General features: G+C 43.8%; 1 protein-coding gene across 3 annotated transcripts in view; it reads left to right on the top strand.

Annotated features, from left to right (window-relative positions):
* Positions 1-12,259, top strand: part of ASTN2 (astrotactin 2) — a 912,080-nt gene that overhangs the window by 848,387 nt on the left and 51,434 nt on the right. For all 3 annotated transcript variants that reach the window (XM_047768264.1, XM_047768263.1, XM_047768262.1), the window contains one exon: positions 7,059-7,200. In XM_047768264.1, the coding sequence (XP_047624220.1) occupies positions 7,059-7,200 (142 nt within the window). The remainder of the gene's footprint in view (positions 1-7,058; positions 7,201-12,259) is intronic.

Below are 12,259 nucleotides of genomic sequence, written 5' to 3'. Positions count from 1 at the left end.
AATAAGAATTAAAAGAAATTTTCTTTCCTTCCCTTCTCACCTCCTTGACTGGCTACCTTCATTCCCTCTTTTTTTTTTTTTTTTTTTTTTTTTTTGCCGCACCTGCAATGTGTGGAAGTTCCTGGTGGCAGAGATAAAACCCATGCCACAGCTGCAGCAATGCCAGATCCTTAACCTGCTGAGCCACAAGGGAACTTCTTCCCTTCCTTAATTTTTTTTTTTTTTGTATGTGTGTGTGTGTCTTTTTAGGGCCGCACTCGCAGCATATGGAGGTTCCCAGGCTAGGGCTCAAATCGGAGCTACAGCTGCCAGCCAGATCTGAGCCTCGTCTGCAGCCTATGCCATAGTTGACAGCAATGCTGGATCCTCACTGAGGCCAGGGACTGAACCCATGTCCTCGTGGATACTAGTTGGGTTCGTTAACTGCTGAGCCATGATGGGAATGCCTCTTCCCTCTTTTTAAAATTACTTCATTTTGGAAAAAAAAAAAAAAAGAAGAAGATTCAGGGAATTAGGGATAATGCAGTATATCTAAAAGCACCTGAGTTTGACTACTAAAAATTTTGCCATCAAATTGATAAGACATGACAGGGATGAGATGGCAGGAACAAGAGAGCACAAACATTGGTAAACCACTCATGGAGCAAGTATTATTGCACATATTATCATATTCCATGCTGTTTCTCTGATGATCATCTCCTTTTCAGATAAAGAAGTTTAATCATCCATCCCTACATAATATAGTTCATAAGTGGTGGAGCCTAGCTTCAAACCCAGGTCTCTGCCCCCCCAAACCCAGTCTCTTTCTGACTTCATACTACCATTACGATAAATGTGAGAATCAGACCCTGGTTCTTCTGATTTAAAATAACACTATGTTTTGTAGGAAATGAACCAGCCACTGCCACTGAATGGTATGAGGCCCTCCAAGATGCATTTTTCCACTCACGAGGTCTCAGAATGAATTTCTGTGTGTTCCCAAGTAAAGAAAAGGCAGGGAAATGAGGAGCCCTGCTTCTCCCTGGGTGCTGCAGCAAAGAGCATCTGTAGGTTAGAGAGAGGCCAGGCCCACAGTGGCCTCTAAGTCCCCTTAGCATTTCCTGAAAAAGAGTATGGAGTCCTGAGCAGGGGACCTTTCTCCCCACCTGGGCTAAATAACTCACTGCTCCCGCCCGTCCATTTTGGAATTTCTTTGCTGCCTTTTTTCCCAACCTGTTTTCAATTTGCTCTTGTGGCCGGCTTTGACGGTGACCTCCACTCAATCAGAAGCGAGAGGGAGAAAGAGAGAGAGGAGAAGGAGAGGGAGAAAGAGAGAGGAGAAGGAAAGGAAGAAAGAGAGAGACAGGAGAAGGAGAGGGAAAACAGGAGGAATAGGATTGAGGGAGTGATGGAAGGGGAGGGAGAGAGTGAATTGAGGCAGGGGGTGGGGCCTTAAGAAAAATTGCTCTCTGCTTTGTTGGGTTGGTTCTGAAGCTTCAGCAGAATTGTGATTGACCTTTTCTGTGGATGGTAATGAGAGCAAGGCTCGAGTCTGAGTGGATAAAGAAATGTGTGGGGGTCTGGCCCGAGCCCACTCGGGTTACAGCCCCAGAAGAGCCATAATGGGGAACAGGCACATTCCTGTACAGCGACTCCTGACTCCCTATCTGTTTTCAAGGAAAGAAAAACAGAAAAAGAATGTTAAGAGTCTTGGACAGGCATGGGTGAGGCGGCAGTAGCAGCCTGGGTCCAGGAGGGTTCTGCCACGCGGTGGTAACAGCATCCTAGGGAGGAGGGGACAGAGGTAGCCTGGGCAGTGTCCTCGTGGAAGGCTCACGGTGGGTGCTCAGAGGCAAAAGAGCTGCTTGGGTGTAGACACGAAGGCTGGAATGGGGGTGCGACATTCCTGAGCCTCTGTCAGGGAATGTGGCAGGGTTTAGGAATTGAACATTTTAAGCAATAAAAATTTTAAGCCGAGGTTTTTAAAAGAGTTTTTATTCCCAACCTAAATAAAACATGGACTATTAGTATATAGAATAGATCAAACTGGAGTTGACTTGGTTGAAAGTTAATGTGAGTATAGAGGAGGAAGATTCCAGCCCCCACCACATTCTGCGTTTCTTCTTAGCCCTGGAGTTCTAGATGTTCTAATTTGCAAACCACTGTTAGAATATATCACATGCGTGAAACCTGTTGAACTTCTGTCTCTTCTGGGCTTTCTGTCTTTTTTGGAGATTTCAAGTTTAAGAAGATGGTGTGGTGGAACTTTGTGCCTTATGCGGTGCGTGGCACAGAGTAAGTACCCAGTAAATATAGCCCACATTCACATTGACTAAAGTTGGTCAGAAATTATAATAATAATGTGCTCCTGGGGCAGCTGTGGAAGCGCTCCAGTTCTCCGTGATTTTTATCTCATACACTGCTGGCTGACATGAACTATCTCATAGGCTATAGATAGGAGTCAAGAGATCAAGTTTTAGTGCAAGACTAGTTCCCACTTTGGATATGACCATGGTCATGCCACTTTTCTTTATCTGGGTTCAGTTTTGTCACCTGGAAAAGGAGCAGGTTGGACAAAAATAATCTCTAAGCATCCTTATAGCTTTTCTGTTGTGGTAACAACAACAATAAAACCAAAAACAACAGTGCTAGTGGACATGTTTTTTAAACTTTTTCTATATGCCAGGCAGTGTGTTACTTGGTTTGTAAATAATACACGTGTGCAATATTGACAACAATTCTTTTACATTGAATACTGTTGCTATCACCATTTAACGTAGGATAAAATAGAGTCAAGGAACCTGTCCAAAGCAAACTGTAAGTGCGGGGGTGCACCAGGATTTAATCCCAGGCAGTGTAAATTCAGAAGCCCAACCTCTTAACCACTGCACTACATTATTGTTCATTCAATTATACTGCTGCCAGGCATGGAATATGGTACACTGTGGAACCACAATACATGTGTTGAGTTGCACCGATTCGCCTTTGTACATAGAGAAGCCCCCGGGCCTTTTCTAGCCCCACCTCCACTAAGTGAGGAGGGGCTGACTGAGAGGCTGCTGCATTCACCTGTCTTCCTTCTAGGTTGCATTTAAATCTTCTGGACTAGAGTGCCAAAACAAGCAATCCTACAATTTACTTTATGGGTCTGTTCTTGCATTTAACAACCCTTCCTGTTGTCAGATTACAAGCTGTAGAAGGTCAGGGACCATTTCTTTTATTGTTTCATTTCCCAAGCCCATAGAGCTAAAGAGAGTGGCATGAATTCAATCACAAACAGAAAAGAATTGAGAAAGCTCCCTTTCTGACACTATCTTTTGGTAAAGCATTCCCTAGGAGGCAGCATAGCATAAAAGAAAAAGTATGGCTTTTGGATTAGGAAGATATGGGTTCAAATCTCAGCTCCATCTCTTCCTAAATTTTTTTATTTCTTTTTTAGGGCTGCACCCATGGCATATGGAGGTTCCCAGGCTAGGGATCTAAGCAGAGCTACAGCTGCCAGCCTACGCCACAGCCACAGCCACACCAGCAACACCAGATCCGAGCTGCATCTGCAACCTACACCACAACTCACTTAGCAAGGCCAGGGATCGAACCCACAACCTCTGTTTCCTAGTTGGATTCATTTCTGCTGTGCCATGACAGGAACTCCTCTTCCTAAATTTTTTAGCTTGACTTTAGTTTTATAACAGATACTAACATTTAATTCCTTAGGACATGGTGAGGATTTACTGAGAAAAAAAAAGTTGGTACTAAAACATCAGTTTCCTTCGTATTAACTCCTTTCATTTGAAGATTACTATGTATATAGTCCCAAACAGATCTGGACACTAAATATCTTTATAATGTGCTTGATAGGACTAGTTTTATATGCCACATGATCCAGTTTCTTCACTTCAAGCCTGTAAACCTTAGAACGGTGTGCCAATCTTACTGAGCAGACATATTCATGGGGCTTTTACCCATGGTCTAAATTATTCTGAAATGCATGAAATATCTGGAAAGCTATGTCCATTTGAAAATGAATGTTAACCATCTTTTGGCTTAAAGACAGTTAATTAATACAGGCCACAGGCATACTGAATTCCCTCACAAAGGGCCAACTCTTTCAGTGGCTATCTGGAAACAAATTGAAAAGCAGACAGACATGGATCCAAGCTCAAAGAAAACAAATGCAGGCAGCCAGACTTGGAATCCTGAAAAACCAAGAGAAACAAAGCCCTCACTACATTTAGTGAATAATCCCATGTTTTGTTTTGTTTCTTCTCCTTTTCTTTATTTTCACCCTGTACTTTATTCTGCTTTGGTACCTATTAGAAGACATTGTTGACCTCTGATTTTACTATGGAAGAAGCTTGAGATGGGAAGCCTATTGAAGAAATAGGGATGCCAAAATGTATGATGAAAAAAGGTTTAACTTACCTCTTCATTCCCTAGCAAAACCTCTGGTTCTAGATTGACTTTCTTCCCTGACTCAGCTTTTCTTTTTAGGCTCCAAACTCATGAAAGAGTCCTTGACCTCTTGCTACAGAAAGTAGATCAGACTTGAGATGTTAAGAGACTTGTAATAAATGGTAGAACTTGAATTCAGTCCCAAGGCTGTCTGGCAATAGCTCCTGAGCTTGTATGTCACTAATAATCAGCCTGATTCAGAACTTGCTCTGGCCTCTGTGTATCAAGTCTAGGAACTGTGTGCTGTCTTTGTAAAAAGCAGAAAACAAAGACCACTACCCATCAGATCTGCCATGTTGGACCATAGGAAAAAGATACATTATAGAACTGTTGTCTGTCTGAATCCCAGGGCCACCTAGACAGTTCATCAGACAGGTATCATATGCTTCACAGGTGCATGAAGTACAAAACTCTTCTTGAAAGCCCCAAAGGAAGTGATCCGTAAATTCTGTCCACCCAGTTTCCTGGTAGAGGAGGGCTGTGTCTTCTCAGGCACTCCTTCGGCGTCACTGTTCCATGATGGTTCCGTCATGTTGGGTTGTCCTTAATCCCAAATAGAGTGAAGATAGTTGAACAGACTTCTTTCTCTTATTTATCACTGAGAATCTCAGCAAGGAGAAAGTGTAAGGTCTTCCATATCAGGAATGAGGAAGAAAAGGAATAGTGGGTTGGAAGGCCTCATATCATTCCATATCATGTGATATAAAATATCTCACATACCTGTTTTGCTCTAAAATCATCCAATTTTAGAATTGGAAGGGAACCTAGAGGCCATTTAGTCTGGTTCATTTACTTTATATTTAAGAAATTAAGTTTTATTAATTTTTTCTTGTTACACAGGTAATACATGCTCATTGTCGATAACTTAAAAAATAGAGATAATCAGAGTTCCTATCATGGCTCAGTGGAAAAAAATCTGCCTAGTATCCATGAGGATGCAGGTTCAATCCCTGGCCTTGCCCAGTGGGTTAAGGATCCAGCATTGCCATGACCTGTGGTGTAGGTAGCAGAGTTCGGATCTGGCATTGCTGTGGCATAGGATGGAAGCTACAGCTCCAATTCAACCCCTAGCCTGGGAACCTCCATTTGCTACAGGTGTGGCCCTAAAAAGCAAAAAAAAAAAAAAAAAAAAAAACAAAAAAGAGAGAGAGAGAGGTAATAAAAAATAAGAGAGAAAAAGTACTCATTATCTCCCTTCCCAAACAAAGCCACAATTATGCATTTGCTTTATTTTCCTCCTCCTTTTTCTAGTTATATGTATAAAATTTCTAGCAAAAATTATTCTTTAATAATGTAACCTGTTTTTTAACTTACAGTGCCATGAATATCCTTTCAAATAGCTTCAAATTTTTCTGCAATATTATTTTTAATGGCTGTAAAATATTCCATTGCATCATTGAACTATAATTGACATTACTGTTTCAATATCATTGAACATTTAATTACTTTTAAGTTTTTTTTTCCTTGCCTTTCAGAGCCGCCCCTGTGGCATACAGAGGGTCCCAGGCTAGGGTCACATCGGAGCTACAGCCTATGCCACAGCCACATCAGATCTGAGCCGTGTCTGCAACCTATACCACAGCTGATGGCAACGCTGGATCCTTAACCCGCTGAGTGAGGCCAGGGATCAAACCCACAACCTCATGGTTCCTAGTTGGATTTGTTTCCACTGTGCCATGATGGGAGCTCCTGTTTTTAAGTTCTCAATGATTTAAACAGTACTGCAGTGTTTATTCTCATAATCTTTGTGCACAACAAAGTTTTTATTTTTTCAGAAATCCTGACAGTGACTCTAGCACCTCCACTTTACAGGGAAGAAAACTAGAGCACAGAGATGGGAATTTAGTTGCCCAAAGCTATAACAACAAATTCTTAACAAAGCTAAGACTGGTTCCCAAGATTCTAGAGGTTCAGTTATTCTTTCCAGTCTTTACCTAGCCGTCTTTATTAGCGCTATTTTAATAAACTTCAGCAGCCTCCTAAAATCCAATGGCTAGGCTCACTTTTAGAAATCATGGTGTTCAGGGCACTTGCTCTTTTCCTGACCCTTCCTGTCTCATGAACTTCATCACTAATCAATCATGGAACTCGACCCCAATTTGCTCGACCAGTCTCTGTCCAACGCAACATAACACTCCATGAGTCCAGTACCAGTGTGCAAGAATGACTGATGACATAAGACCTCTTTTACATCCTTGGTCCAACCCCTTCATCATACAAAGCAGAAAACTGCAAGTCCAAGAAGGAAGCTTACTTCAGGAGTTAAGAGGAAGTTAATGGCTGTGACAAAGCCAGAATAGTTACTGTAGACAGAAAGCACTGTCCCCCCTTGCCTTTTTATGCATTTTTTATTACACAATAATTTACCTCATTCGAGCCATGCTACAATCTTATAAAGGTAGGTATTCATATCCTTACTTTACAGTTGAGAAAATGCAAGCATAAATTTAAACAGAGTTATCAGGACTAGACACTGATATGTGTGTCATATCCATACCCTGTGCTTGTTCCGTCCATTAATCCTTTTAAGAATGGTATCCAGACCTTTAATGGGTTGGAACAACAACAAGAATGTCTGCTCACCAAGGCCTGAGCTGGGGAGCTCATCTTTCTTTGTCTCCCTCCAGGAGAATTCCTGAGTTTTGCCGACGACTTACTCTCTGGCCTGGGCACATCTTGTGTAGCAGCTGGTCGGAGCCATGGAGAGGTCCCTGAAGTCAGTATCTACTCCGTCATCTTCAAGTGTCTGGAGCCCGACGGTCTCTACAAGTAAGACATACTCTGTGTGTGGGGAGCATGAAGCAGACAGGACAATTTTAAGTCTGGGAGGCAAGGCGTGAGTAATCTGTCCAGGCCAGCCAAATGTTTTATAGGCCAGTCTATGCGTGAACCTTGACATGCTATAGTTTAGAAGTGTCCATTGGAGAAGTATGACCATAGTGAGTCACAGAATCATACCAGGTTAGTGCTAAAGGGCCCAGGGAGGAGTTCCCTGGTGGCCTAGCAGGTAAAGATTCAGTGTTGTCACCGCTATGGCACGAGTTCGATCTCTGACCTCCTGCGGATTGATGCATGCCACGGTGTGGCTGAAAAAAAAAAAATGAACAAAAACAGCTGTGCTTTTCCTTTGAGTTCTTTTGCAGCAGAGCAGGTTAAGGTTAAGGATCCAGCGCTGCCACTGCAGCTACTTGGGTTGCTACTGTGGTGCAGGTTCAATCCCTGGCCCAGGAACTTCCATGTGCCACAGATGTAGCCAAAAAAAAATTTTTTTAATTAAAAAAATAATAAAGGGTCAGGGAGGCCAGTAACTCAAAACCATTCCTCCTACTGGTGAAGAATATGCAGCCCAGAAAGGGAAAATTTCAAGTTCCTACCTGATATTCTTTTCTCAATTTCATGATATCTTCTCTAAAAAATATCCAAAGTGTATATATATATGTTGTATATATACACATGATTTTTGGTTCATAGATCCATCCAATGCCTCAGTAATAGTGCCATATCTCTCTTGTATAGAGTACACTAGAGTCAAGTATCCAAACTTCTGGAGATGCAGAAGGAAGTCTTTCCGAGACTCACCTGTTCATATCAGAGGGGAAAGGGGCTCATTTTTTTTCTTAGTTTCACAATTCAGTGTTAAAACATCTGGATACAGCCATCATAAGCTATAAGATAGAGTTCTAGAGACCAGCTCTCTTCCTTCTCTAGTTATAAAACCATAGGCCACCTCCCTTACCAGTCTAGAAAGCTTCAGTCATTGACAAAGTGAGCCTTGGTGACTAGTTATTCAAGTCATACATTTTTGTCTTTATTTCTTCCCTCAATGATTCGTTCACTTATCCATCCATGTATCCATCTCTCCATCCATCCCTCCTCCTCCTCTCTCTTCTTTCCAGTATCTATCTATCCATCCCTCTCTTCATTCATTTGCTCTTATACTCTATCATTTGTTCACTTATTTGCTCATCAATTCTTCATTCAAATTTTAATTTACTCATTCATAACTCATTTACGTATTCAGGAGACATGTTCTGAAGATTTCCTATGTCTTGAGACTGTGCTGGAATGCATGTATGAATGTGACTAAGACAGAGTTTCTCTTCTCAGATACCTTATACCCTAATGGTAGTATAAAAGACCACAGACTGGATTCATATCTGGCCTTGACATGTTTAGTTATGTGGCCTTAGAGAAGTCACTTTATCTCATGAGCCTCAGGAAAACAAATAATAAAACCTAGGTTGCAGAGTTGCATGAGAATTAAACAAGGAACAACACCCAGCATAGTATCTAAATATGTGCACAATAAATCTTAGGCCCTCCACAATTTGTAAATCTCTCTCACCTCCAGAACATCCCATTCCCACTGCCTCTGGAAAACCATGGCTTTTTGGAAGATCCTGGGACTCTTTTGAGCACCTGACATATTCAGGCTCATTGGTAACACCCAAGGCATTCATGCGCCAAACTCAGGAATAGGTGGAAATCGGGGTTTCTGTCTGTTTCTGCCACAAAGTGCCTTAGAGATGTTGGGGCCCAAGTTTTATTTTATACAGAAAGGCAAAATCAGCTGGGGACAGTGAGAGTTCTAGGAAGGGAATCCCAAAAGTACACGAGGCTCTTAGGTGTCTTCCAGTGGGAAATGTGGGCACACTTCACAGAGGTGATAGCATTTACCTGAGGCCTTAAGGGGTGGCTTGGCTTTTAGATTTTGAGAGCATGGATCTACAGCCCCTTAGTCAGTAAGCACTATCACCAACCCCTTGGGTTTTGGGGTTACCTTGTCTGTGAAACACAAGTATGTGGCTAGATTAAAAGCCATATGATCCTCTCCAACCCTGAAGCCTGTGATCATACGAAGAAAGCAGCATTTTTTGAAAGAGTTCCTGATGTCCGGCTTCTGCTTCCTTTGTCCCTCATTGAGGGTGTAGACTGGAGGCAGACAGAGCTGGGTTCAGATCTCTGCCCTGTGCTTTATCAGCTGTGTTGGCATTGCATGAACTTCTTAACCTTGCAGCCCCCATTTCCTCTTTTGTGAAAATGTGGATAATACCATGTCCAGTCACTGGGAGCCCAAGAGGTTTTGATGAGCTAATGATGCACAAAAATTCTTCACTTTCTTATGAGCTCCCAGTCGGAGCCTAAGAAGCATCAGCTGTTATCACTCTTGTTCTTGTTGCCCTTGCTGTAGTACTAATTAATTTCCACTCCTCCACCTCCATTCTCTAACTGCTGGGAGAGAGGGCATCTATCAGCAGGGGGACAGAGCTCTGGCAGGTGGGTCCTGTCGGCTGAGACACAAGTAGTAACCCTCTCTCTGGGTGACATTGTGGGAACTTGGCATTAGCCAGGCTGGACTCCTACAGGCCCATTATGTAGAGAGCAATGAAATGTTTTATGGACCGCCCCCCCCAAAGCAATTAACACTGAGAGCTGACAAGTCAGCTGCTGTCCTTCAGAAGTGATGAACTCTTGCTCTCAGTTCTTCTCCTCACTGCATGACACCACCCCACCACCCTGCCACGACCACTACCAACTCCTTCCACCTCTTGGAACCTTGAAGCGGGAACTTCCTTTCTTCTCCTGTCCTGGAAATGTGCTTGTCATTCCTAACTCAGAACTCTTCTTTATTTTATTTTCGAAATTGATTTTATTAATGGCCCCGGGATCCGGGCCGCTCTGACAAGGAGCCAGGGTGTTGTTTGGACCTGTCTCTCATCCCACTGGCGGTTCTCCTCCCATGAAGTCTGACTGACTCGGTCTCAAGTTTTAAAATAGTTCCAGTGTCAGTTCTTGGGGTTTTTCATTTTCTGCTTTGCTTGTTCCTTACCAAAATTAGCTTTCTTCCTCTTGGGCCAAAAAGGCCATGTGTGGCAGTGGAAAGAGCTTGAGCTTTGGGGACAAGCTGAGCTGGGTGCAAATCCTGATTCCACCCCGTACTTATAACCTACCCCAAGGGAAAGTCATTTTTCTTACTGGTCTGCGCAACAGTTTCTCCCTCTTGGAAAAAGAGGGATGGTTAATCTTTCTGATTTTGCAGAGTTATAGGGAAGAGTATTAAGTAAGAAACTTCATGAACAGGGTTTACCGGAATGCCTGGGCTCTAGAAGCCCTGCAGGAAATGTTAGTTACTTTTTCTTCTTCCTGTTTCATTCTCCTTGACTCAACCACTGGTTTTCAGTATCTCTCCTTTCTAAGGACAATTCTGGAAGAGCTATTTTCTGTGAGACAAGGTGGGGTCCCACTAGCCCCAGAAAGAATGAGTACCCAGGATCCTTTGGGGAGAAATGGGATGAAAGGAGAACGTGGATCCAGATCCCTGAGTTTTACTTAAGCACAGCTGGGCACAGAAACCCCCCATCCATGTTGCCAGAAGGCATGATGGAAGGATTCAGGTGATACAGGCATAGTGGACCAGTCTCACCGGCAGAAGTTTGGGTTCACATCTCATTACCCCCATTTCTGCCTCTGGGACCTTGGGCAGAATGTTCCCATCCTCTCCTTCTTTCACAGTTTCAATGCGTTAGATCCACCCTGGCTTGAAAGTTCGGGGAATATGTACTTCTGCTCTGGCACCTTTTCCTCACTCTCTCACTTCTCCTCCTGGGCTCTTGCTCTTTGAACTTTTCTGCCTCCCATACTTTTGTTCTACCTGCCCTACCTCTCTGCATCTCTGTTTCTCCCTGCCTTTTATTCCCCTTCTGTGTATTTTCTGCATAGCTCACTGTCTTTGCCATTCTCCTTCTTTGCCTTTCTATTTGTTAATCTCTTAATTTCTGTTTCCATGTGTGTATCTCAGTTTCTCTGTCCTGGTTCTTATTTGAGTTTTGGTTCCTCTCTCTCTTTCTCTGAATATGGCCCCCCTTCATCCCCACTCCCTCCCTCCACCCCACCTAGGAGAGCAAATTATTTCTGCAGCCCCTCCATCCATGTAATGTTACACAGCACCATGGAGCTGAGGAGTGAAAGTCAAGGCTGAATTTTTTTTTTTTTTTTTTTGTCCTAAGCTCACCCTGGTGTAACAAAACAGAAACATCAGCACTCGGGCTTGTTTAAATTGAATTTCCTTGTTTGTTTCATTTGTTTTACTTTTGAATGAAAACAAACAAAGGGCAGCAGAGGCAGCGGGTCCCCAGAAGATCTGACAACATGACCAGCTCCTGCACCTTGGACTTGCTGGAGGCTGAGGGTGACCCTGAGCAGGAATCTCCACTCAAGGTGGATGGGTCAGGCCAGGCTGAGCATTCACGGTCCCTGCCCTTGCCTGGCCAGAGGCCTAGACACCCTTCTAGTCGCCGCTCCCCAATTCCCTATTACCCGAGGTAATTAGCCTCTGTCTTGTCTTGGCTGCCTTGCTTCTCTCTGATGGTGGATGACTGCCAAAGGGTCCTGAGCAAACATACAGCAGCAGCCAGGCCTAATTCCTGGGGTGGGGGGGCTCGTTCCCACACATTCAGAGGCTTGCCGCAGGCCCGCCCTCACCTCCTTGGCCTCGGCTCTGTGAAAGGCATGCCAAGAGAGCCTTGGTCCTACAACCACATGCCAACATCCACGGCGGGACCAAAGGCTCAGGGGAAATGCCCCTTCTTATCAGGGGTGGGTGGGGTTGGAGGAAAGGAAGAAGAGGAAGACCAAGGCCCCGGAGACCGGAAGGCATTGTGAAGAGCCTAAGGTCAGGAGTCAGACCACAGTTCCCAGACTTGCTCCCAGAGACCTGGGGCTGCTTCCTCCCCCTCCTCTGGCCTTGATGCGCTCACCTGTGAAATGGGAAGGTTAGACTCAGGGAACTGTAGGACTTGCGCACTGAGGCAGAGCTGATTGCACGTGA

Source organism: Phacochoerus africanus, chromosome 2 (genome assembly GCF_016906955.1).
Source record: "Phacochoerus africanus isolate WHEZ1 chromosome 2, ROS_Pafr_v1, whole genome shotgun sequence".
Taxonomy (NCBI): Eukaryota; Metazoa; Chordata; class Mammalia; order Artiodactyla; family Suidae; genus Phacochoerus; species Phacochoerus africanus.
Note: the sequence above shows the minus strand (reverse complement) of the source record. Positions and strands in the feature narration are given on the sequence as shown.